This window comes from Protopterus annectens, chromosome 2.part0 (assembly GCF_019279795.1).
Source record: "Protopterus annectens isolate FY-2018-M chromosome 2.part0, PAN1.0, whole genome shotgun sequence".
Taxonomy (NCBI): domain Eukaryota; kingdom Metazoa; phylum Chordata; order Ceratodontiformes; family Protopteridae; genus Protopterus; species Protopterus annectens.
The window spans coordinates 1,102,287,716-1,102,311,144 of record NC_056728.1 but is presented as its reverse complement, the minus strand read 5'-3'; the positions used below and the strand labels follow the sequence as shown (position 1 = coordinate 1,102,311,144).

General features: G+C 41.5%; 1 protein-coding gene across 2 annotated transcripts in view; it reads right to left on the bottom strand.

The window, feature by feature from the left end:
- The window catches only part of TBCK (TBC1 domain containing kinase), a 1,512,759-nt gene that overhangs the window by 796,155 nt on the left and 693,175 nt on the right, over window positions 1-23,429 (bottom strand). For both annotated transcript variants that reach the window (XM_044061297.1, XM_044061298.1), the window contains one exon: window positions 10,321-10,419. In XM_044061297.1, coding sequence (XP_043917232.1) covers window positions 10,321-10,419 — 99 coding nt within the window. The remainder of the gene's footprint in view (window positions 1-10,320; window positions 10,420-23,429) is intronic.

The following is a 23,429-nucleotide window of genomic DNA, read 5'->3' as shown; positions in this document are numbered from 1 at the left end:
AGGATAGATTCCTGTCCCAGAGACTTCCCATGCTTTAGATCAAGATCCCAATCTACATTAGGCAGAGCTCCTCGCTAACACTCTTCAAAAGAAACCTTGACAAGTGGATGGGAAACAGAAAGTTTACCTCGGGGATCACTTCAGTGGCTCTGCTGGACAGAGCACAGTGAACTAATCTAAGGGGGTGGCAAAAGCCAACACATTCTGGCTAGGCTTATAAATGCCTTCGGGCAGATAGCCTACTACCCACCTATGAACCTATGAACATATATAGTTAGTTACTGGAGTCCTGTAATTCCATTCAACAGTGATACTGTTTGCAAACTGTTGCATCTCTTCTGATGTTAGACAATGCAGATGTTGCATCAGATTTACAGACATTGTTTACAAAAAAACATGTTCTTCCATGGCTTAAAAATGAATCAGTGGTCCTACTGTTGACATTGGTCTGTTTATAAATAAATAAATAAAAACAGCACTCAGTAGTAGATATGCGGGTTATGAAGTAGATACTATTCAATATCGTATCTTAGATCTACAATGGAGGAACAGCAGTTGATAGCAAACAGTAAATCATTGCTACTTCTGCCATTACTTTTGACACATTACATGTTGTACACAGTGATGCCATTTTGTTGTAGAAGATTAATCAGGTTTCACAGCAAATTTCCAAAACTCAATGTGCTCTGTGAATGTTAAGAAATTAGTAATACTTGTCAATAACTTCAAGCTGTATGAAGATAATGGCACATGCACAGAAATACATCCACCTTCTGAAGCAATAAATTCCAATTTCTTGGAGAGGTGGATTTCTAGGGGCCAAGAGGGGCATTTTCTCCTTTAAGAAAGATCCTCTAACCACTTCACAATTAGGATTTTTTTCCATTTTTGTATGAACACTACTGGATTACTTCTTAATCTCCCACAAAGTATGTCCTATATCTATATAAAACAGGTTCGAGCAGCTGTACAGCTAAAGCACACAACAAATCTGGGAAGGTTTAGTATGATCTTACTTAATAACACTGCTGGCTTGAATCATTTTTCTTCTAAGGCTGTACAGTACATCATTCAAGTGTTTCACCTCTCAAATGTCAGAAATGCCTCATAATTCCAACTTTCTTATACCACTATAGAAAGTTGTAAACAATCAAAAAGCACCTTTTGGCTTTCCTAGCTTTTGTGTATTCAACTTGGCATGATTTACTATTTTCTAATGGTGAAGTCGGTAGAAACTTCTTTTGGTTTCACTCCTGACACACCCTCACCAGCATGTTATGGTTCACTGATTGTATCCTAGGATCAGATCAAGGGCTGGTGCAGGAACCTCCTGACTGTCATCTACTACATGTGCATTTTCTCTTGCTATTCACATAAGCACTAAAAAAGCTCCAACATGATGACTTCCTTATCTGGCCTCTGGCTACCATCTTATCTATACCACTTAGACATGCAACTGTGAGAAAGGAAAGGCATCTTCTCAATTCAAACTAAAGCCACAGGAAATCTTGTGTGGGAAGTTATAATACAGGGACTGTCTGTTAATCCAAGACAGTAACGCCTACTAATAATAATTGCTAGTAACATCTAGCAACTAGACTGCTACTACTGTAAAATAACCTTGGGGTACAACTACTGCATACAAGTACCCTAACATTTGCATTCTGGACTTAAGAGCCAGACAGAGAGAAAAAGAGAAGACTCAGTGTAATGTTAGACAAAACCAGACATACTGCAGAAATGTTCCACATAATTTTCCTACCATTACCTGTTTTTGCACGTTTTATTTTTCTCTTCTGGTACGAGCCTTCCATTGTTTGCATATTTACTTGAAAAAGAAATGTTTTCACTTATTTTTCTCAAATAAAGAATTTTACTGTTTATCTTTGGCTGTTTGCATCTCATGGTTTATTTACTGGTTAAATTATTTACTTTATTGGTGAATTTAACTGTGGAGTATCTGGTGATTGCAAAGTGATTCTGCTTGATTTTATGCCTCATTCAAAAATGTAAAGGCTAAACAGTAAGGTATGTTTTTGTTTAGTTAGCTTTGGCTAACTGGTAGCAAAATACTTTATATTATGGGAAGGATAGACTGGTGCTTTAGATTCACCATTTACTCCAACTTTCTGAAAATACTGTGTGTGTATTAAATAGTTCTGGTCAAGCTTTAATTACTGTTGGTAAGGTTACACTGAAAGGCACTGGACTTGATCTGAGATGTGTGAAATCCTGGGGAACCAGTTATTTTAAAAAATAAAAAATAAAAAAATAAAAAACAAAACCGGTGAACCACAGCTGGCAGTAACAAGTAATTTATTTAAGCGCTTTTCGTCTGTTGTACTAAACAAACTTCATCAGATGTGATAAAAACTAGTAATCAGTCTTTTATAAAAACTAAGAAAGTTACATGTAATAAAACAACCAATCAAAATCATAAGGAAGGCACTAATTGCTAAGTAACCACTTAGCCCTTCTGAAAATATGACAAAAATTGGCATCAAATGGAAACTGCACTTGAGAGAAATTCAGAACACTTCTTCTGGTAAACTACAAAATGCTCTAATATAAACATATGGAAAATTACATTATAAAATGTTCTTTGATATTGTTTACAGCTCATTGCTACCTACATAAGCTTTTTAATTTTAATAAACAAGTAATGGGACACATATCATTGATACCAGGGTAACTATGAGCATTCAATAACAGTTGCCAGTATAATTCTAGTTCTTCTAAATTTAAAGATGATGGTCCACCTCTGCTATCCACATGTACCTGATCTATTGCTATAAACTTGAACGTGTGTCCAGCAGATAATGTAGTGTGTTTGGCTAAAGCATTGTCCATCTTTTGTCTACCAACAGCGTACAGATTTCTGTATATGCGGTCACGGAGCCTACACTCCATCTTTCCCATATAGAACACTGCACATTTCTGACATTTATGTATTTTGAATTACAAGTAAACTTGTTTTTTTAAAAAGTAGGTTTTATTTCTTACTACAAACTTATTGCCTGTGTCAATAAAATTGCAATATTTACACATATTGCATTTGGCCATTCCTGGAAATCTAGGTCTGCTGATCTTCCCGTTTTCTAATAAATTTTTCAAATTACTCCCTCTTCTATATACTATATTTGGTTTAATTCACACTTTATTCATAATAAACATGCCACCACTTAAAAGGTCCCAGTTCTTATATATAATATATGATACCACAGAATTATTAACATTAAAAGTAGTAATGAAACGGGTATTGAATTCTATAACTACCTTCCTATTGTGATTTGGACTAGTTGGGAATTTATTACAATTGGTGAATCGTTAGTATTGCCATGATTCATATCATGGTGCATATATTTTAGATGTCGTATAGGAATGTACATACCTACTAATCTTTTGTGTTTGACTTCATCTACGAGGGACTCAATTAGCTCTTTGGCGTAATCCCTTCTTAAAAACAGGTTACTAAGGTACTGGCATTCTAGACTAAAATCTTCATCTAATGTAACAATTCTAGCAGATCTTACCAGCTGTCCCTTCACCACTGATCTTTTCTGGTGGTGAGGGTGACAGCTCGAGAAATGTAAGAATGAGTTAGAATAGGTTTTTTTCCTATGAATTTTAGCCAAGTACCTATTAAAGTTGGTGTCCTTATTAAGGTTAATATCCAACTAATCAATAGATCTCTCATCAAAGTTAAAAGTAAACTTCAAAAATTCTGAGGACAAGTTAAAATAGTTAACCAGTTCAGTAGCTTGTATCCTCTCGCCAAAAAATAAGATACAAATATCATCTAGGTGCCGGGTATAAAACAATATTCTTTGCATAATTTCTGGTTTATTAAAGATTTTCTCCCTCTCCCAATATGCCATCACAAGGTTGGCCAGGCTAGCTCCACGGGGCGAACCCATAGCTACTCCAGTTTTTTGGAGGTAGAATTCCTTGTCAAAAAGGAAGTAGTTATTGGTAAGAAAGATATCCAATAAAGTGTCAACTAGGTATAACTCTGATGGCATAGCACCTCTATGTTTTAACGTAATACTAACCCATTCTACCCCTTCTTGATGTGGAATAGAGGTATATAAGTCCTTAATGCCTATTGTTAAGAAGTTCTGGTCTTCACTATAATCAAGATTATTAATTTTTTCTAAGAAGGTCCAGGAATTCTTACAGATTTGTTGTTTAAAATGTAAGTATTTCTGTAAGATGGAATCCACTACTTTGGCACAAGAGTATGTAATGGAATTACGTGCATCTTTTAATGGTCTCATTGGTGGATTAATTAAACTTTTGTGGCTTTTCGGGATTCCGAACATAATTGAAATCCTAGGAAAAGGCATTGACATGTAATTAAACAAATCTACATTAATTTTAGCTTCAATAAAAAGGTCATTTAAATAACCTTTGATACGGTTGTAAGCTATATTTAACTCACTGTGGGAAACTTTCATATAAGCTATAGTTTTCATCCGGATCACATAGTCTACCTCATCAAAATTACTAATTTACCACCTTTATCAGGTTTAATAATTCTCACTTCTAATGATCTTAACATTTCTAGTGCCTGTCATTCTTCTATACTAACATTATAGTTAGCTGAAATACAGGAAGGAATCCATTGCCAATAATAACTCCCTTTATTCTTAGTTAAAGAACGTAGGTCTAGTTCACATACATTCTCAAATAACAATAGTTTAAGATGAAGGGGTGGACTGCATGTGCTAGAAACTCTGAATTCACTGTGTTCTATATCTCCTTTTCCTATTAACACTGTTAGGTTTAATTTCCTAACAAAGTGCTTAATGTCCATTAAAGTTTTAGCAATCTTCAAGTATTGAGAGGGAACAAAGGTTTGACCTTTAGCTAACACATTTAAAATCGTAGGATAAATATCAATAGATGAAAAGTTATATACTTTAAAATCTCCAACCAGTTATTTTAACTTTCACCTTGGCAGTTTGGACCATCTTAACCAAGTCAGCATTGCATGTTTCCCGTATAGCCTTAAGGCCTATTTACCTTTCTAATTTTTAATAGCCCCGTGCCTTCCAAACATCATCTTTATGAGCTACTTGCCCATTCATTCCTCATAAGCTGAAAGCTGTTCCCAGCCGATTAATTTCCCATAAGGTAATGGTACCAATTATGGTACTTTTTGATGTTACTTAACTCTACCCCCTGAGGGTGACGTGGGCCATAGGTCTCAACCTCTTAAAAGGCCAATGTGGAACTTAGATCTTAGCAATGTGTGACAAACAGTCAAAATGTAGAACACCATATTTTCACACTGTGCAAACACATACAATTTCCATGGGGCCTGATTGAATTGGGCTTTTTGACAAAATCACGAAGTTCATTTTTTTAATTCCATTCATTACCAGTGAATGTGTAGTACACATAAATCTACACTACATGAACAACAACCCCCCCCCCCCCCACCAAAATTCTGGTCTACAATCTATAAAATCCTCCACCCTGGAAACCCTCCCAACCCCAGCCCTTTCCCTCTCAACACTGCCTCTGAGACTGCAGCTCTTTTAAATAATTACTGTATAGAAACTATCCAAAAACGAACTCAAACTACTACTACTGCCTGTTTTCTACCTTTATATCCCAGTCCTCCTTCCTCCAATACATTCTCCCTACAACCAGTTCCCACTGCCGTCTTCAAATCCCAGCTGAATAAACTTAAGCCCTGCTCACAGTTTGTAAACTTACCTCCCTACTTTCTTAAAATTGCTGCGAATTCCATCGCTTACCCTATCTCTGTTCTTATAAATTGCTCTATTACTGAATCACTTGTCCCAGAATTATGGAAATCCTTCTACATTATCCCTCTTCACAAAGGTGGGAACTCTACTGATCCATCTAACTATTGCCCAATTGCTATACAATCCCTCCTTTCCAAGATTCTAGAACAGTTTGTCCATACTCAGCTTATTAAATACCTGCTTGATAATAAATTTCTTACTCTCGTCCAACATGGCTTCAGACCCCACCAAAGCACCTCAACAGCTCTACTCTCATTCATCCAAACAGTAGTAGAAGCCCGTGACAACAACCTACTAGTCTCCTGTTTATTCCTTGACCTCTCCAAAGCATTTCATACAGTCTCCCACTCTAAACTGATAACTAAACGTCATGACCTCCACCCCTCCTTCCTTGCTATAAACAGGTTCACCAGCTACTTAGGTAATAGAAAACAACCCATACGCTGGCAAAATGTCACCTCCCCATTTCTTCCTGTAAACACCAGTGTTCCCAAGGCTCTATTCTATGTCCTCTGTTGTTCAATATTTTTACTAATAGACTGTCCCGGCTACCAACTTCTCCATACTGTTACAATACGCTGATGACTCAACCCTCATTACCACTGCCCATAGCATTCCAGAACTCCTTGCCCTTATCCAAGACACCATTGTTTCTATTGAAACCTGGCTCACCAATAATCAACTTATACTAAACCCTAAGAAAACTAAATTTTTACTTTTCCTTCCCAAACAACTTGCGCAATATAAATCTATTTTCACCATAACCTCCCTTAATAGCACCATTATCAAACCAGAACCCCATACTAAATTACTTGGTGTCACAATTGATGAACTAAAATTCGACATACATATCAATCAATATATCTATATATATATATATATATATATATATATATATATATATATATATATATACACACCAGAAACTTGGACTCCTGAACCGTAATCATAAACTTCTTACACCTTCCACTAAACCCTTACTTGCCCTGTCCCTCCTATTACCTTGCCTTTTGTATGCAGCTCCAGTCCTCACCAACCTTTAGTTATCACTGCTCTCCAGATTAGAGCAAACCTACAATAAAATAACTAGATTTGCCTCTAATCTCCCCTACATATGCCACCACTGCCTCGCCCTTAAGTCGCTACAAGGGCCTGAATTCCCAAAACAATTACTTCTGTCACAACTGCATATTATACACTCAATTATATATAATCCCACCTCCTGTACCGCCATTTCCAATATCGTATTTCAATATAACCCTTGACGTCAACTTCACACTTCTGACAAACATCTCCTGGACATATACAAACCATCAAAAAATATTGGTAAGCCCTATATAAATAATCTGTTGCTCACACCTGGAACTCCCTTCTACTTAAAATCAGAAGTATCCCCCATAAGCCCCAATTCAAACTCAAACACTACCTAGAAAAGACCTGGTCCTGCCCACGCCAAACTCCAACCTGATACATAATTGTTTTCTTCTTAATTACCCTAATTTTTCTTTTCCTCTCTTCTAATTCTCTTTTTTTCCCCCTATTTCTTTCTTTTTATCTCTCTCCTCTGTTTCCTTCTTCCTTTTAGTTTCACCCTTCCCCCTCTCTTTCTTCCTTTTAATATTTTGCTTCTCTATTCCTTCTACTAACACTTCCACTTTAATTCATTTATATATTGTCTCTTGTAAATACTGCTATATATGACATATCCTTGCTTTTTATTGTGATTGATTACTTTAAACTAGTGTACAAACGTATTTCTTTATCATTTCAACAGTATGTAACTACTTTTCATCTATATACTGATTGTACTGCTATTTTTAGATTAAATGTAACTGTATCTAGAGCTTTTCTCCTCAGGTTTCCACTGAAAATGGGCCCTTGGCTCAGTTTGACTAACCCGGTTAACAAATGATAATAAATAAATAAATAAAAATTAAATTAAATCTAAAATAAAAAAGTAGTTTTAATTTTTTTTTTAATGGAGAGTAAGACACAGAGAGATGTTCCTGACTAAGGAGTACGCAAGGCGATCGGTATGACAATCAAAAGGAATGAGGAGGTTTATATACATTTACTGAGTATGGGCCAGGGGACAGTTAGTTATAATAAGGTTAATAAAAATAATGACTTTTTAAAGGCCATGATAATGACTTATAATCTGGATATGAACCTATGAACCTATACTAAAGGATTAAAGAGGATTTTAAGTCATAATTGGAACTTATTCCAAGTGAAGGGTGAACTTTGTGAAATCTTGGGGGACGAACCTAGAATTGTGTTGAGAAGAGATGGAAGTTTTACAAATATGGTGGAAAATCAAATATCTATTATAGGATATCAACGGAATAATAGGAAGGGTACCTAATAGGTAGAGTACCTATAAATGTGACAGATGTAATCAGTATATCTATATATTTGAAGGATATATGGTTTACATGTCCTATATCAGTTGGGTAAATAAGAGAGATTAATACAATTGCAATTCAAAGAAGGATGTTTATGTGGTGTTATGCCAGGTACACCCCAGTTTTTATACGGTAAAACTGACAAGCTATTGACAGAACATGTACATGAACACCTGTATGATATTAAAAAAGTTAATCATTATAATGTTGAAGTTAGGGATGTAAAGGAGTTTTCCAGCACCATTTTACATTTTTTTGTATTAGATTCAGTTAATGTTGATCCAAGAGGGGGGCCATGGAAACCAAAGCTGGAACTGTTGGAACTAAAATGGCAGCTAATTACAGCAGCAGGCAAATTCCTGGGCTTAAATGAAAGTGTTTTGATTGCTATTGTCCTTAAATTGAGACAGCTTAGGTTATAAAGAGGTGGTAAAAAGTTTCTATTTCTTGTGGAAGTCTAAAAACTGGGTAATTAAAAAAAATTAAAACTTTTTATGTTAGATTTAATATAATGCGTGTTTAATTTACTTTCAGGGAAGGTAATAACAGGTAAATCTCTCTTAAAGTGTTAATTAATACGACGTCACGTGGTTGCATCTTATATTTATAATGAGAAGGACTGAATTTGAATATTCTGATGAAGTTCTTTCATTTTGTGGATGAAAGCGCTCAATGTCTTTTACTGTTTAACAACTTTTTTTTACTGTTTAATAAAACTGTCTAGTGTTTCCTAGCCGGGTTTCCAGAGTGTGGTTACCTATAAGGTATAAACTGTTTAACAAAATGTTAGAAAGTAATGCATATTGTAATGAGTTTGACTTGTCCAGTTTGTTGTCAGGAGGCTAAGATTGGAGGACTTGTACTGGATTTAAGCCACATGGTGGCACCTAAGTGTCAATGCTACAAGAAAAAATTTCTAGTTACTTTCCAAAAGTGAGATTTGAGAGCTTGACTTCATTAGTGAACGATTCACTCTGGAGTCAGAAAAACAGCTTTCCATGAAGGTTGTTGAAAATGCATGTGACGGAGCTATAATCCTGAAGTTGGGGTCTGAATCACTCTAGATGTCAGTAAAAGTCGAAATTACAATGGCAAAATTCTGCAGTACCTATTTGTTTGAGATAATTTCTCTACTCTTTCCAAAATGAAGACAAAACAATGCAACAATTGTCTTTTGAGGAAGACCTTCAGCATTGCTTCACTAAAATCACTCCTGCAAATCATGTGCCCCACAAGAGTGGCACAGTTAAGTAGCAATGCCTCACAGTAAGACAGTCTCCAGTTCTGTACTCCCATGGGGTGTCTTCTGAGTGGAGTTTAAATGTCCTTCCTGTGTTCACATGAGTTATCTTAAGGTACTCAAGTTTCCTCCCATCTCCCAAAGGCTTGTGACAGGCGGATTAACAACTCTAAATTATAGGTCTGTGTGCAACAAGGAAGAAAGTCCTAGCAAACTATTTCCATTCCTTACATCACTAGTGAAGTCTGTGGAAGGCAGCACCTGTCCATGGGATTGCTATAGGAGTCAGATGTGATTCAACAGCATGAGTGGATGAGCAGGAACAAATGAGCATTCTTCAGTCATGGCTAATTACAGTAATACATAACAATAAAATAATTCCAACAAGTAAAGGAGTAAACATGATTTGCAATAATAGTTCAGGTCGCTATCTTCTGGAGAAGTACAAATGTACGAACAGCAGCAGAGGAAGACCCCGCAGTAACTACATTACATAATAGCAGAGTTAAAAGTGGCACCTAGATTTAGCAAAATGAAAAGACTTTAGGTGTGTCAAGAAAGAGTTAAGGGAGGGAAGTTCACACACAGTGGCTGTAATATTACTCTAGAGTCTACGTCTTGGGGGAATACAGCGGACTAGTACAGGTAAGAGATGCAGCACTCTAGTAATAATATAGGAAGGACAGAGAGCAGAGAAGTCTTCTAGAAAAGGACTGTAATATCCTGAGGAAAGGACAATAATTTGCACTAAGATCTTTTAAGATAAGAGAGACAGTTAGCTTTATGACCTTGTGACAGATGGACAGATACTATGCTTTTTCCAAGGAGAGGCATTTCTTGACAGCAAGTTATGTATGAATCAGTAAATGTTTTACTTTTGATTGTTTCACCTACTTACCTCTACCCCAAGTAGTGCAGCCCATGTTAAACCTCTCAGAAGTGGAGGAATGTCAACCCGTGCCTCCTTCCAGACTTGATTCCTTTTGAAGGGATAAGCCTACAGACAAGTTAAGGGATTGTAAGTAAAAACAGAATTAAACTGCAAATTACATAGAATAACGGACTAAGAATACACACATTCTACAGAAAATCACAGTGTCACTTTAATTACCTGGTCATTTACTTTTTAATTTACTGTTTTTTTGTATTTGTATTCTTTAAGATTTCTAGCATTTGTCCAAAGGTATAGAAAATGGAACTCCTAAATTACAAATATATTACAAAAACAGAACACCACAAAAATACACTGGAAAATGAATGTGTCAATCTTCTGTAATGGAATGTTTCTGGAAGTTGGGAGAATAAGTCATAAGCCATACAATCTTATAATGACTAGCCTACAAAATAGTAAAGCACAAGAACAGAGTCACACCTACTCGTCTTTTCTGTTGACATAAACACATCTCTGACACAATAAAATAAAAATGTGGCAGAGCACACCATAACCTCCACCTATACTTAATTACAGTGAGATGTCAAATGCCAAAAGTCTCAAATAATAAGTTTTCATTCAAATATCCAAAGGAGGAATCTGAGTGTGTGTGTGTGTGTGTGTGAGATGATGGGGTAGAAAATACCACCTTTATACAACACTACAAGTCAAAAAGACTTCACAAACAACAGATTAAGCCTGTTAATCCTAACTTGCCAAACGCAGTCAACACAAAGCCCATCCACAATAAGTACACTTGGAATCTACTCAAAAAGCTTACAGACAGCTACATTTACCAAACTACCAGTCACACGAATAATGGATCATTAAGGCAGGCTATGTATAGATCTCAAAAAAACAAACAAAAAAAAAAAGCCTGACGGTGTCTTCTTCAGGACCACTGTTAGCTTTACTACCATTTGTCCCACAACCAGGATGGACTATCATCTGAATCCTAGTCAGGATGCTTACATTCAAAACTGAAAGCATAACCATGGGTGGATCAGAATGCTCAGCACAGGCAAACTGAGGGGATTTCTATTTTTGTACAGCAAAACAGTTAAACTTTATGTATTACTCGGTTAAATGGCATCTTAATTTAAAACAATTCTGATGCCCGACAGGAAAAACTGGAACTGAAATAACACATTTACATAGCAAGTCATTAAACGATAAAGGTTTAGTAGCTCTATGGAAACAAGTAAAGAAACAAATTTATCAAATACAATATGGAAATATCACAATTATCTGTGCTTAATTGTGGAAAGCTCATCCTCCTTATGTGGACAAACACAAACGCACATATCAGAATTCCAAGTCAAATAAAACACAGCAGCAGCACCAGCTCAAGAAATCATACTACAAACTGCTACAAATAAACAGTCAGTTAAATCAAATGATGATTTACCTGTGATAGTGCGGAGTTTAATTAGGACGGCCGCGGTGGTGCAGCAGTTAGAGTTGCTGCCTCACAGCAAGAGGTTCCCCGGTTCTATCCTCAGCTGTGGTGCCTTCTGTGTGGAGTCTGCATGTCCTCCCTGCGGTCGCGTGAGTTCCCTCCGGGTGCTCCGGTTTCCTCCCACATCCCAAAGACATGCTGTAGGTGGATTGAACACTCTAAATTGGCCCTAGGCATGAGTGCATGTATGTGTGTGCCTTCTATGGAAGGTTGGGTGCCGGGCTGGCAACTCGACACCGTAAAACTCGACTGACAATCATGAGTGGACAGGTGATCCACTGTGGCAACCCCTAACCGGGAAAAGCCGAAAGAAGAAGAAGTGCGGAGTTTAATTAGCCACTCCAGTGTTTGATGGAGCTGGCAGGGATGGTTGGGCTTGCCTATTCTGAGTGAGTGGGGCACAACAGGACATATATAACAATAATCCCTCTCTGGAGGGAGAGCAATGAGGTGTACATCCTGGGCAGACTTTTGAATAATCAAGCCAATGCCTGGTATTAGCTTTCTTCAGCAAGTGTCTGGGAGCATCTACTTTCAAGGAATGACAAGGTGGGCCACCTTGGTAACATAGATAGCACGTCCCTCCATCCAGATGGTGGATGCTTAGCCATGCAAATGCTCTCACTGCTGAAATACCAGCAAAGGCACAAGCAATACTCTTGGCTGTTTCTACACTGGTCTGTCCAGCTATAGCTACAATATTAAGAAAGTAGGTTATAGTACAAAAGTGATTGTTTTTCTGGACAACAGGCTGAAACACATTTGTTTTCTAATACTGAGGTACACACTGGTCCTTATGCCCACAGGGTAATTCTCTAGTGAAATGGAATGAACGGGCAAAGTCTGACTTGGAGAGGTTTGATGGTTACAGTAAAAATGTATTTAAAAAAAAGTTTGAAACTGGGAAGACCTACACATCTCCAGTGACATTACAACCTCTGCCCTTCATGCCTAGAAGGACTGCATCTCAGGCGTGAATTGTGATTCATACTCCCCTTCAGCAGGACAAGGTATACAGAACTTGGACTCCACAAGCAAGAAGCCAAGGATAGAGACCCATTATATTCATCCGTCAAAACGACTTCACAAACAGATCAAGCCCATTAGATCTAACGTATCAACTGTGGTCACCATAGAGGCCATCCACAATAACTACATTTGGAATCTACTCAAAAAGCTTACAGATGGCAATATTTACCAGAGCTAGACTTTCAGTACTACCATCTGAAATTAAAAGAGTACAAAGGAAATAAGTCAGGAGTAATGCTAACAACGGTAGAACATTTCTAAGTACAAGATCAGGGGAAATTAAAATAATGGACCACTACAGCAAAGTAGACAAGGAAGTGGTCAGACCAGGAGCCTGACCCCACCATCAAGTCACAGGCCTTCACATCCAGTAGAAAAAGCAAGTCAAGTGTATGCCCTTATTTACAGAATGCAGAGGTAATAACCTGAGCAAACTCAAATCCCTTCATAGGTGTATACCAGGCTAATGACCACTGGAGTTTTTATAAGCCTAGCCATGCAACCCAAATGTGTCCCACAGATTATATGTTTAGACGTTTATATAGGGGGTGACTGTCGGTTATGAGATGGATTACTGAATGCTTCTGTCCATCAGAGACATAGGTGCCAGACCAGGGATGAATTTTCAATTTCCCAGCCAATAGTCCAATTTACGCTGAATAGGGTAAGGGAGAAACTTTGTTTCACATGGCTAGGGATGTCCTATTTATGTTGCAAACAAGATTCAGCTCTTTTGATCTAGTAGTTCTGATGCTGTTTGTTTTGCAGATGTGCAAAAGGCTCATCACAGCAGGCTCCAGGAATGCCTTCTATGTCAGGCATAGATCGCCACTCAGTAGTCTGTAGGAGACTTGAGTATAGAGATAGGGTTTTGAGGTGATCTATATATGACATTTAGTTTATGTCCTGTATTCTTTTTGTAAGGAACCTTTGTGGACATTCCACTTGTTGCATGTATCTGGTCAGGTACATACAAAAGGGGGAATTATATTCAATGATGGGTTTGATAGGTTTAGAGTATTGTGGTGCAATGACTTTCCTGGACCTAGATGCAATGCCCTTAATTATAAGTTGAGCAAAACAGAAGGATTTTCTTATTACCTTGAACATGGCTGAATGCCAGGTTACTGGCTACATGTGTTCCCAGATTGCTAACTAGTGTGTCTACTCGGGGTGGTTTATCAATGGTGCAGTTTCCTGGGGTGACTGACTTCCCAAAAGGTGCAATAATGTATTTCTTAGCAGTGGGTTTTAAACCATCACTTTGGCACCAGTCATTTGTCTGTGCTACACCCTCTTGTAAGAATTTCACATTTTGGAGGGATTCTATGACCACACCCAGTTTGCAATGATCTGTAACTTGTTCAGTCACAGAACTCTGACATTGGCCTTGACTTCCAAGAAGTAGATGCCAAAGAGGAGCAGGCCCAGCACAGAGCTCTGAGGGACTCTACTGGTGACCTGCCTCTTTGCGGAGGTGGTCTCACCAATTCTAACTTCCTGAGTCCTATCTGTGTGCTAGTTGGCTATCCAGCACATTGTATGGGGGTTTACACCTAACTCTGTAATCTGCTACCAATACTGAATGAGGTATTGTATAAGATGCCTTATGCAGGTCAAGGTAGGCAGAATGCATTGTTTTACCTTCATCCATTGCCTCAGGGACCTTCTCAAAGAAGTCCACCAGGTTAAGTAGGCATGACTTTCCTTTGACAAAGCCAGACTAGGATGGACCTTGTGTCTGAAAGTCTCCTATATCTTTGTTAATCATTTGCATGAAACTTTTTTTCCACTGCTTCGCATAAAAGACTAGCCAGACTAACAGGCCTGTAGTTTCCAGCATCTGTTGATGGTCCACCCTTCTGAAAAGGTATATCCGTTAAAGTCCTCCATTCTCCCAGTACAAAGCCTCTTTTGAGACTATAGTTAAACAGTAACTCCAGTGGTCCTGATAGGTAATATTTTATTTTATTCAGGAGACAACCTGGGATATTACTGAGGACCTATGAGGCTAAGTTCTTGGACTTAATGAGGAAGGGTTATGTTTGAAAGTATTTCTTGGGGGGGGGTGCCGGACAGTGAGCGGGGAATAGTAAATTTGGAACTGAATTTGTCAGCCAGCAGATTTGTTATACTGCCCAGCTCAGTGAATATGGCAGCATTAACTTTTAGTTATGTACTTACCATAGCAATAGATGTATGTGATCCATCTCACCTACATTCATAACTGATGGGCTTGGAGCCGAGAATCAGCTACGACTCGGCCGATACACTAGCACGAAGTCTCTCATTGGCTGGGACAACCCCCTTATCCCAGGATGCACCATGCCCAAACTCCCAGATCTCGTTTGCCCCGCAACAGCTCACCCACATGTGTCAATCCGACTGCACAACAGTGTTTCCTCCAGATCCAACAGGTAGGGGGAAGGAGGACGGGTACGTAAGAATGTAGGCGAGATGGATCACATACATCTATCATCATGGTAAGTACATAACTAAAAGATGTAATGCGATCCTATCTCATCTACATTCATAACTGATGGGCAGCGTCCCTAGCACCTAGATCCTGGGAGGCTCACTGGAAAACACTCCTGAGCACTGTGGAACCAAAGGACGCCCGACCTCTAGAGGCCACGTCCAGTTTGTAATGAGAAATAAATATATGTGGAGAAGCCCAAGTGGCCGCTGCACATATCTCATCCACAGACAGTCTGGCATGGAAGGCCACTGAAGTTGCCATAGCCCTAGTAGAATGCGCTCTAACTGGAAATGGAAGGTCCCTTCCTGTTGATGCATAAATAAATGAAACACAATCCCTAATCCACCTAGCAATAGTGGTCTTAGTTACTGCTTTGCTAATCCTGTTATCTGCAGAGGCCACAAACAACTGGTCTGATTTCCTCTGCTGCTGTGTCCTATCCAAGTAAAACCTCAGTTGCCTATGCACATCCAACTGATGAAGTCTGTATTCTGCCTTGTTGGAAAATTTCGGAAAGAAAACTGGTAGCTCTATAGATTGTTGCAGACAAAAAGCAGAAGAAACCTTCGGAAGAAATGACGGGTTTAGTCTTAGAGATACTCTATCCTTGTGAAAGATCAGATAAGGAGGCTTGACAGAAAGGGCTTGAAGCTCCGAAACCCTTCTGGCTGAAGAAATAGCTACCAAAAAGGCAGTCTTCCAAGATAAGAACTTTTGCTCACAAGTGGCCGCCGGCTCGAAGGGATGAGACGTCAAGGCTCCTAAAACTACATTCAAATCCCATGGCAAAACAGGTTGTGACACCGGGGGTCGAAGCAACCAAGCTCCCTTGAGAAAGGCCTTACACAACTTATGACTCATGAGTGAAGGCTCAAAGGCAACATGATAATTAGAAATCGCTGCCAATTGGACTTTAAGCGTGGAGACAGCGGAACCCTGTCTAAAAAGAGTTGCCAAAAAATCTAATACTGCCGACACTGGGGCTGTCAGAGGGTCAAGGTTGTGCCGCTGGGCCCAAATGGCAAACCTTTTCCATTTATTAGAATATATCTCCTTAGTGGAAGCTCTGTGAGAAGAAGACAGAATCCGGATCACCTCAGGCGAAAGGATATGCTGTCTGACTAAGGTCGGAAGTGGAGTAGCCAAGCCGTTAGCTTGAGAGTTCGCAGTGATGGATGGGCCTGACCCGACTGAAGAGTCAGGAGGTCTGGAACTGGGTCCAGAATCCAAGGATCCTTCACTGCATACTTCCGAAGGAAGGGAAACCACACTTGGCGGGGCCAGTGTGGTGCGATCAAAATCATGCTGCTTCCCAAGCAGACCGCCTTCTGAATCACCTTTGGCAGTAGAGGGACCGGAGGGAAGGCGTAGAGCAGACCGGAGGGCCAATTGTAGACTAGAGCGTCCCTGGGTGACTTCCCCTGGGGGGGGATCAGGGAGAAGAAATTGCTGCTCTTCGCATTCCAGGGACTGGCGAAAAGGTCGCAGCAGGGGAACCCCCACTTGGAGAAGATATGAGCCGCTACTTGGTCGTTCAGGGACCACTCGTGAGGCATCAAAATAACTCTGCTCAGCCTGTCTGCTATCACATTGGACTTCCCCGGAATGTGCGTTGCCTCTAGAAATCTCTGGGAAGCGATCGCCCAGTTCCATACTCTCATGGCTTCTCTGCAAAGAGGATAAGACCTGGTTCCTCCCTGCCTGTTCAGGTACCATACTACTGCCATATTGTCTGAGAAGATTGCGATGGTACCCTTGGGAAGAGAGCTGTGAAGTGCCTGCAATGCTAGAAGCACTGCCCTCATTTCCAGAACATTGATATGTAAAGCGGGTTTCGTGATGCTGCCACGTGCCTTGAACCGTCCTGCCAGATAATGCCCCCCCATCCTATCTGGGAGGTGCCCGTGGTCACTGTGGCAATGGGGGGGCAGAAGAGTCTCCCCTGGTTCAGGTTGGAGGACAGGAGCCACCAATGAAGATCTCGCCGGCACATTTCCGTGATAAGAATCTGGTAGGACAATGGCAGATCTTGGTATGACCACTGGGTTGACAGGAGCCATTGAAGAATTCGCATGTGCAATCTTGCCAGAGGGACCAGAAGAATGGCGGCCGCCATCGACCCCAAAAGCTGAAGGACCATCCTATCTGGGGCTTTCCTTCAGGGTAGCAAGGCTAGGACTTGGTCCTGTAGTATCTTTATCCTCTCTGTTGGAAGGAATGCTTGCATCTCTACAGAGTCTAGCTCTGCGCCTATAAAGGCAACATGCTGTGATGGCAGCAATACAGACTTTTCCCAGTTGAATGTAATTCCTAATAGATGTCCCAACACGATGGTATCACTCACGGCTTGAGTAAGAAGATGCCTGGTGGGGGTGGTGAAGAGCCAGTCGTCAAGATACGGAAACACCTGGTATCCCAGATGTCTCAGGTGAGCCGTCACCACTGCCAGACATTTGGTAAACACCCTGGGGGGCTGTGGTGAGATCAAAGGGCAGGGCCCAGAACTGGAAGTGACTGGCTCCTAGGCAGAAGCGTAAATGTATCCTGGATGCCCTGTTTATCTTGATGTGATAATAGGCGTCCTTGAGATCGATGGAGCACATCCATACTCCTTTTTCCAGCAATGGGAAAATGGATTGCAACGTGACCATCCGGAACTTGGACTTGTTTACGAAGCGATTAAGGTGGCTGAGATCCAGAATGGGTCTCAAGTCCCCTGTTCTTTTCGGCACCAAAAATAACCTTGAGTAAGTTCCTAATCTGGTCTGGTCTGGTCTGCGGGGACTGGCTGGATGACTCCCTTTCCAAGCAGCTTTGCGACCTCTATGGCTGCTTGATCCCGTTGACTGGGTGGCACGTCCGGGATTTTCCTTGACGGTGGAGGGGGACAGATAAAGGGGATGGTGTAACCTCCAGCGATGATACGAAGCACCCACTGATCCTGAGTGATGGAACTTCAGCCCTTGGATGCGCCGAGAATCGACCCCCGACTGGCTCTGGAGACGCACAGTCGGGCAGTCCCTCAGGGACGCTGGAAGGAGGAACCAAAAAAGGATTCGCGGTCTCCTGAGTTGCGGTGGCCTCCGCCGCCTCTAGGGCGACGTCTTCCAGAATAATTCCCCCCCCTGCCTCTGGAAGGGGGGTCACTCTGATGGGCAGGGAAAGACTTTTGGGACTTTCTAAACCACATCTTTCCTCCCCTCTGAGCCTTGGGATAAGGTCTAGAGGGAAGAGAAAAACAGGCCCCAACGTCAGACAAAGTCTTACCCTCCTGCTCACATCTAGTGAGTGTGTCTTTCACCTTGGGTACAAAGAGAGAGAGAGGACCCATCGAATGGAGCGTCGGTGAAGGAAGACTTGAACGCCTCCGCAAAGTGACACAAGCGCATCCAGGCTTGCCTCCTAAGGGCTACGCCCGAACTCGCTGCCCTACCCACCCCCTTGGCTGCATACGATATGAGCCTCATGGATGAGTTAACAATCGACGAAAGGGTAGACAGCTGGGCGTTGACAGACTGCGACAACGCCTCAGGCATGTTACCTGGCAGGGTATCTCCCAACTCCTTTATAAGATCCCTTTGGAGCCTCGTAAAGTGACATAAATAATTCAGCGACCACAGAGTAAAGGTCGCTGAAGTCAGGGTATGCTTCCCATACCTATCCATGCTCCTGGACTCCTTGTTAGGAGGATGGATAGAAGTAGATGCCTCTGCCACATCCTGCTGGGTGGCAGACGCCACCACCATAGCATCAACCGGGACTCCCTTGTTAGAAACTCCTTGCCAGGGGGTGCGGATAAAAACTTGTTGGGGTGAGAAGGAACTGGCTCCACAGAATCAGGGTGTTCCCACACCCTTCGACAAATACGGTCCAGTAACTCATCGAGGGTGGAGACACCCAGGAGGTGGAGGGTTGGGCTCTGAAGGCCTTGAGGAAGACTGACTCCTCCGCGGAAGGGGTTTTGGATGGCCAGTCGCCCCTCTGTCTCAAGATCTCCAGGATATCAGAGAACGAGACATCGTCAGAGGATGACTTAGAGGACCCTTCCTCATCATCAAGGTCGGTGTCCGAGGTGACAGACTCATCTGGGGAGTCTATGTGCTTCCTCTTGCACAATTTTTTCCTGGGGGGCTCTTCATGCACGAACTCTGAAGGCTCCTCGGAAAACAGGGGACCACACAAGGAGGAATCCTCAGGCCTAGGAGCCGCGCTGTCTGAAGACAGGGGGACACCAGAAGCTCTAGTCGCCGTGTCTAGAGAAGGAGTCACAGATTCAGGTGAAGTCACTAGAGACTTGGCCAGCGCGCTCCTCATAGCCTCGAAGGCGGGCCCACCAGAATCCGAGGAGAGGCCCGTCTCCGAGACCATGACCGGTGTCGGAGTTCCCCTAGCTGAGGCGCCAAGAGGGAGACTCGGGGCCGAAATCAGAAGCCTCAACGAATCCCCCTAGGGCCCGGCTGAGGACGCCCGAGAACCGAAACCTCTGGAAGGCCCAGAAAGGGTTGGAGCTGAAGTCGGTGCCGACAGACTAGCAGTGGGTCTCGGAACTGACTCAAGGACTTCACCTGACTCCGACGACAACAAGGTTGTCGGAGGAAGAAGAAACTGTATTGAAAGGGCTGGCTCCGGGGCCAACTGGGCCAGAGCCGAAAATAATTTGGATAAGACAGGTGACTGGAGGAGCCTCTGGACCACCCTATCTACATCTGAATCTGAAAGCCTGGAGGAAACAGAAGGGGGCCGAGAAACTTTTTCTATCGGCTCCAAGACAAAGCTAGGAGGCCGGCTCCGAATCGGCTCCAAACGGATTGGAGCCGAAGCAGACTCGACCAGAACTGAGACCCCTTTTGGCACCGACATTTCAGGAGCCGACGAAACCGACCCCAGAGCAGAAACACTCTCCTGCGGCTCCGAGAGCAATGGAGCCAAAGAAGGAGACCTAGATTTAGATCCTCTATCCTGCGGCTCCGAAATCAGTGGAGCCGAGGAAGGGGACAGAGTACCTAATCAAACCCTTCAGGATAAGCTTATTTTTTCTCTCATGTAGGACACGAGAGGAGAAAGCATGGCAAACACTGCAAGATTCTTGCAAGTGTTTAGCCCCTAGACAATAAACACAGATGGTAAACACAGATGGCGTGGCCATCTGTCAACGACATCTTGTAATTGTATTTTGAACAGTTTTTAAAGCCCGATGGCTTATGTTCTTTTTCTTTGCCAGACATACTAACTGTAACACACTCAACACACAAGGAGGGAAGGGGGGGGAGCTCTAACTTAAACGCTCGACAAGAGATAGGGCAAAGGCCCTCTAACTCAAATGGGCCTAGCCCGCCAAACAAAAGGAATTACCACAACAATCCAAAAAGACAAACACAGTCAATCACAATGGTTAACTAACAACAAGATAGCTATTAAAATAGCTGTTTAAGCATAAATTCTAAAGCTAACTGCCAAAAAAGCGACCAAAAGGCCAAAATAGAAGGGTTCTTAGCCACAGCCAAGTCGAGACCACGTTGTTACTCTAGGAGCGGCAAACGAGATCTGGGGGTTTGGGTGTGGTGCATCCTGGGATAAGGGGGTTGGCCCAGCCAATGAGAGACTTCGTGCTAGTGTATCGGCCGAGTCGTAGCTGATTCCCGGCTCCAAGCCCATCAGTTATGAATGTAGGCGAGATAGGATCGCATTACATCCACCAGTTCAGCATACTGCTGTGTGCTGCATTTGAGGTTTATGACAAAACTGAAAAAGTCATTATGGTTGTCTTTTGCCTGGGAGGCTATCTTGACTTCAAAACTGGATTTACTGGACTTAATTAGCCCTCTTAGGTGCCTGTTTAATTTGAAGAGACAGTTCTTATCATTTTGGGAGTTACACTTCCTCATTTTAGTCATGACTTTTTCCTTTTGTTGTACAACCTGCTTAATTTAGGATGGCAGCAGGGTGGTTAGTTTTGGGCTTACTTATGGTAGGTACAGCAGCCTCTATGCAGTCACTGACACGGTTGTACAGAGCTTCTATGAACACGTATGCATAGACTGCCATGTTCTCTGGGTATGGAGGAACACTGAAACTTTGACATAGCATCACTTCATAAAAGGTAGTTGGCCTTGGAATAGTTCCTAACTGCTACCGAATTTACTGGGGTTACTGAGTTGATTTTTACTTCGAAGGAGACAGCTTTATGGCCGGACCTTACCAGGGAGGATGTTTCAATTGGCAGGTGCAGCATTCTTTCATATTTGTAAGTACAAGGTCCAGTATTTTGAAACCTCTAGTGAAGTATGCAACAAATGGTCAAAGGTGTTTGTTATTTACCAAGTCTAGGAATCTCTGTGCCTGCAGATTCAAAGCCATGTAGGATTCCCAGTCTACAGAGGGCTAATTAAAGCCCCCCATGAGTATGGCGTTAGGATAGATGTTGAGTGTCTCAAGTAGGTCTATGTATGAGCTATGAGTTTTGGGAACATACAGGGTAACCTATAGAATGCAAAGATATGATACGGGATTTTATTTAGGGTCTATATTAGAACACCGAACTTTCAAAATTTCGAGTGTTCCAATATCGAATCCTATTAATCGAAAATTTAAAACATCGAACATAAAGAACAGTGAATTTTTTCCTAGGGAAAAAATCGCTGTTCCAAAACACATACACATAACACAAGCACACCAAACAAACAGCAATCCACACACATACACCTAAACTCTTACACCTAACCCTACACTAAACTATACATACACCACTAACTATCCACTTACCTTAACCCAAACCCTAACCCTAAGGTCCGTCACTATCGCAAAGTCACCTCACCCACGCCCTAACCCTAACTCACCTACCCCGCCCTAACCCTCAAGTCCACACAATCGCACACTTACCTGAACCCAACCCGTAACTTTCCACCACAGAGCTGAAAATACCGAAGCAACAGAAATGGACAACCAAATTCTTTCCCTGGGAAAAAATTCAGTTTTCTGTTTCTTCGATATTTTCAACGTTCGCTGAAAATAGGTCAATATCAGAACACTCGAAATTTTGAAAGTTCGGTTTTCTAATATAGACCCTTTTATCTATAGTGATCTGCACATGGAGAAACTCCAGTAGATCATCCTGTTTAACCAACCCAGACATACACTTGTTATTAATGTATATCGAGACTCCTTCACCTTTAGTCATTTTCTGTGCATCTTCTGCTCTAAAAGTGAGGAAGGCACTGAAGCCTTACACTGCTGGGGTACTCTCTGCAGTTTTAAGCCATGCCTTGCTAATTCAACAGATGTCTATATTCTCCAGGGTAAGAAGGACATGGAGGGAGTACAGAATTTTTGTTTAGGCTCCTGGCATTGAGCAGTAAAACCTTGAGGCACAGTTGAATTGATTTTGCTATGCCAGTATGTTTGTCTATTTGGAATTGCCTAAAAAAGGTAATATGGGGGAGGATAAAGTTTTATCTAGTATTCAAAAGCCTAGATGGGACAGGTGCAGACAATCCTAAGTAAAGCAAAGTGGTCTGTTAATGATGTTGTCCCATGCTGACAAATACGAATACCTTTAGAATGACAGCAGAAACTCAGCTGGCTGTTGAAATCAATCATCTTTTGTTCATACTGTGGCATCATCCTTCATAGAAGGTAATATACTGCTCAGTGCTAGGCTCAAACCAGCCTGAGACAGCCAGTCAGACAGATCTATAATGTCTCTCTCTCTCTCTTCATATAGTCTACAGAGGCACAGCTCAGGTCGTTTACACCTATATGGACTATGATGGAATTATACTGGTACCTGTGGTGCAGTGACGTGAGTGCATGCATGATTTGGTGAATCCTTGTTCCATATCCATGATGATGCAAATGAATATTACAAAGGAATTATTTAATAAGAGTCATCATTCATCAATGAACCAAATGTTGAAGTCACCCAGGACTAAGATTCTGACATCATCATCATCAACCCACTTTCTTCCATTTTTTTCTACATGGGGTCAGGGTACTAAGTTAATTGTTGCCCTCTCTCTCGATTCAATGCCCCACTCCTGCCTTCTTCAACACTCATATATGACTTTCACAGATACTCTCTCACACAATCCATCCACCTCTTTGTTGGATGTC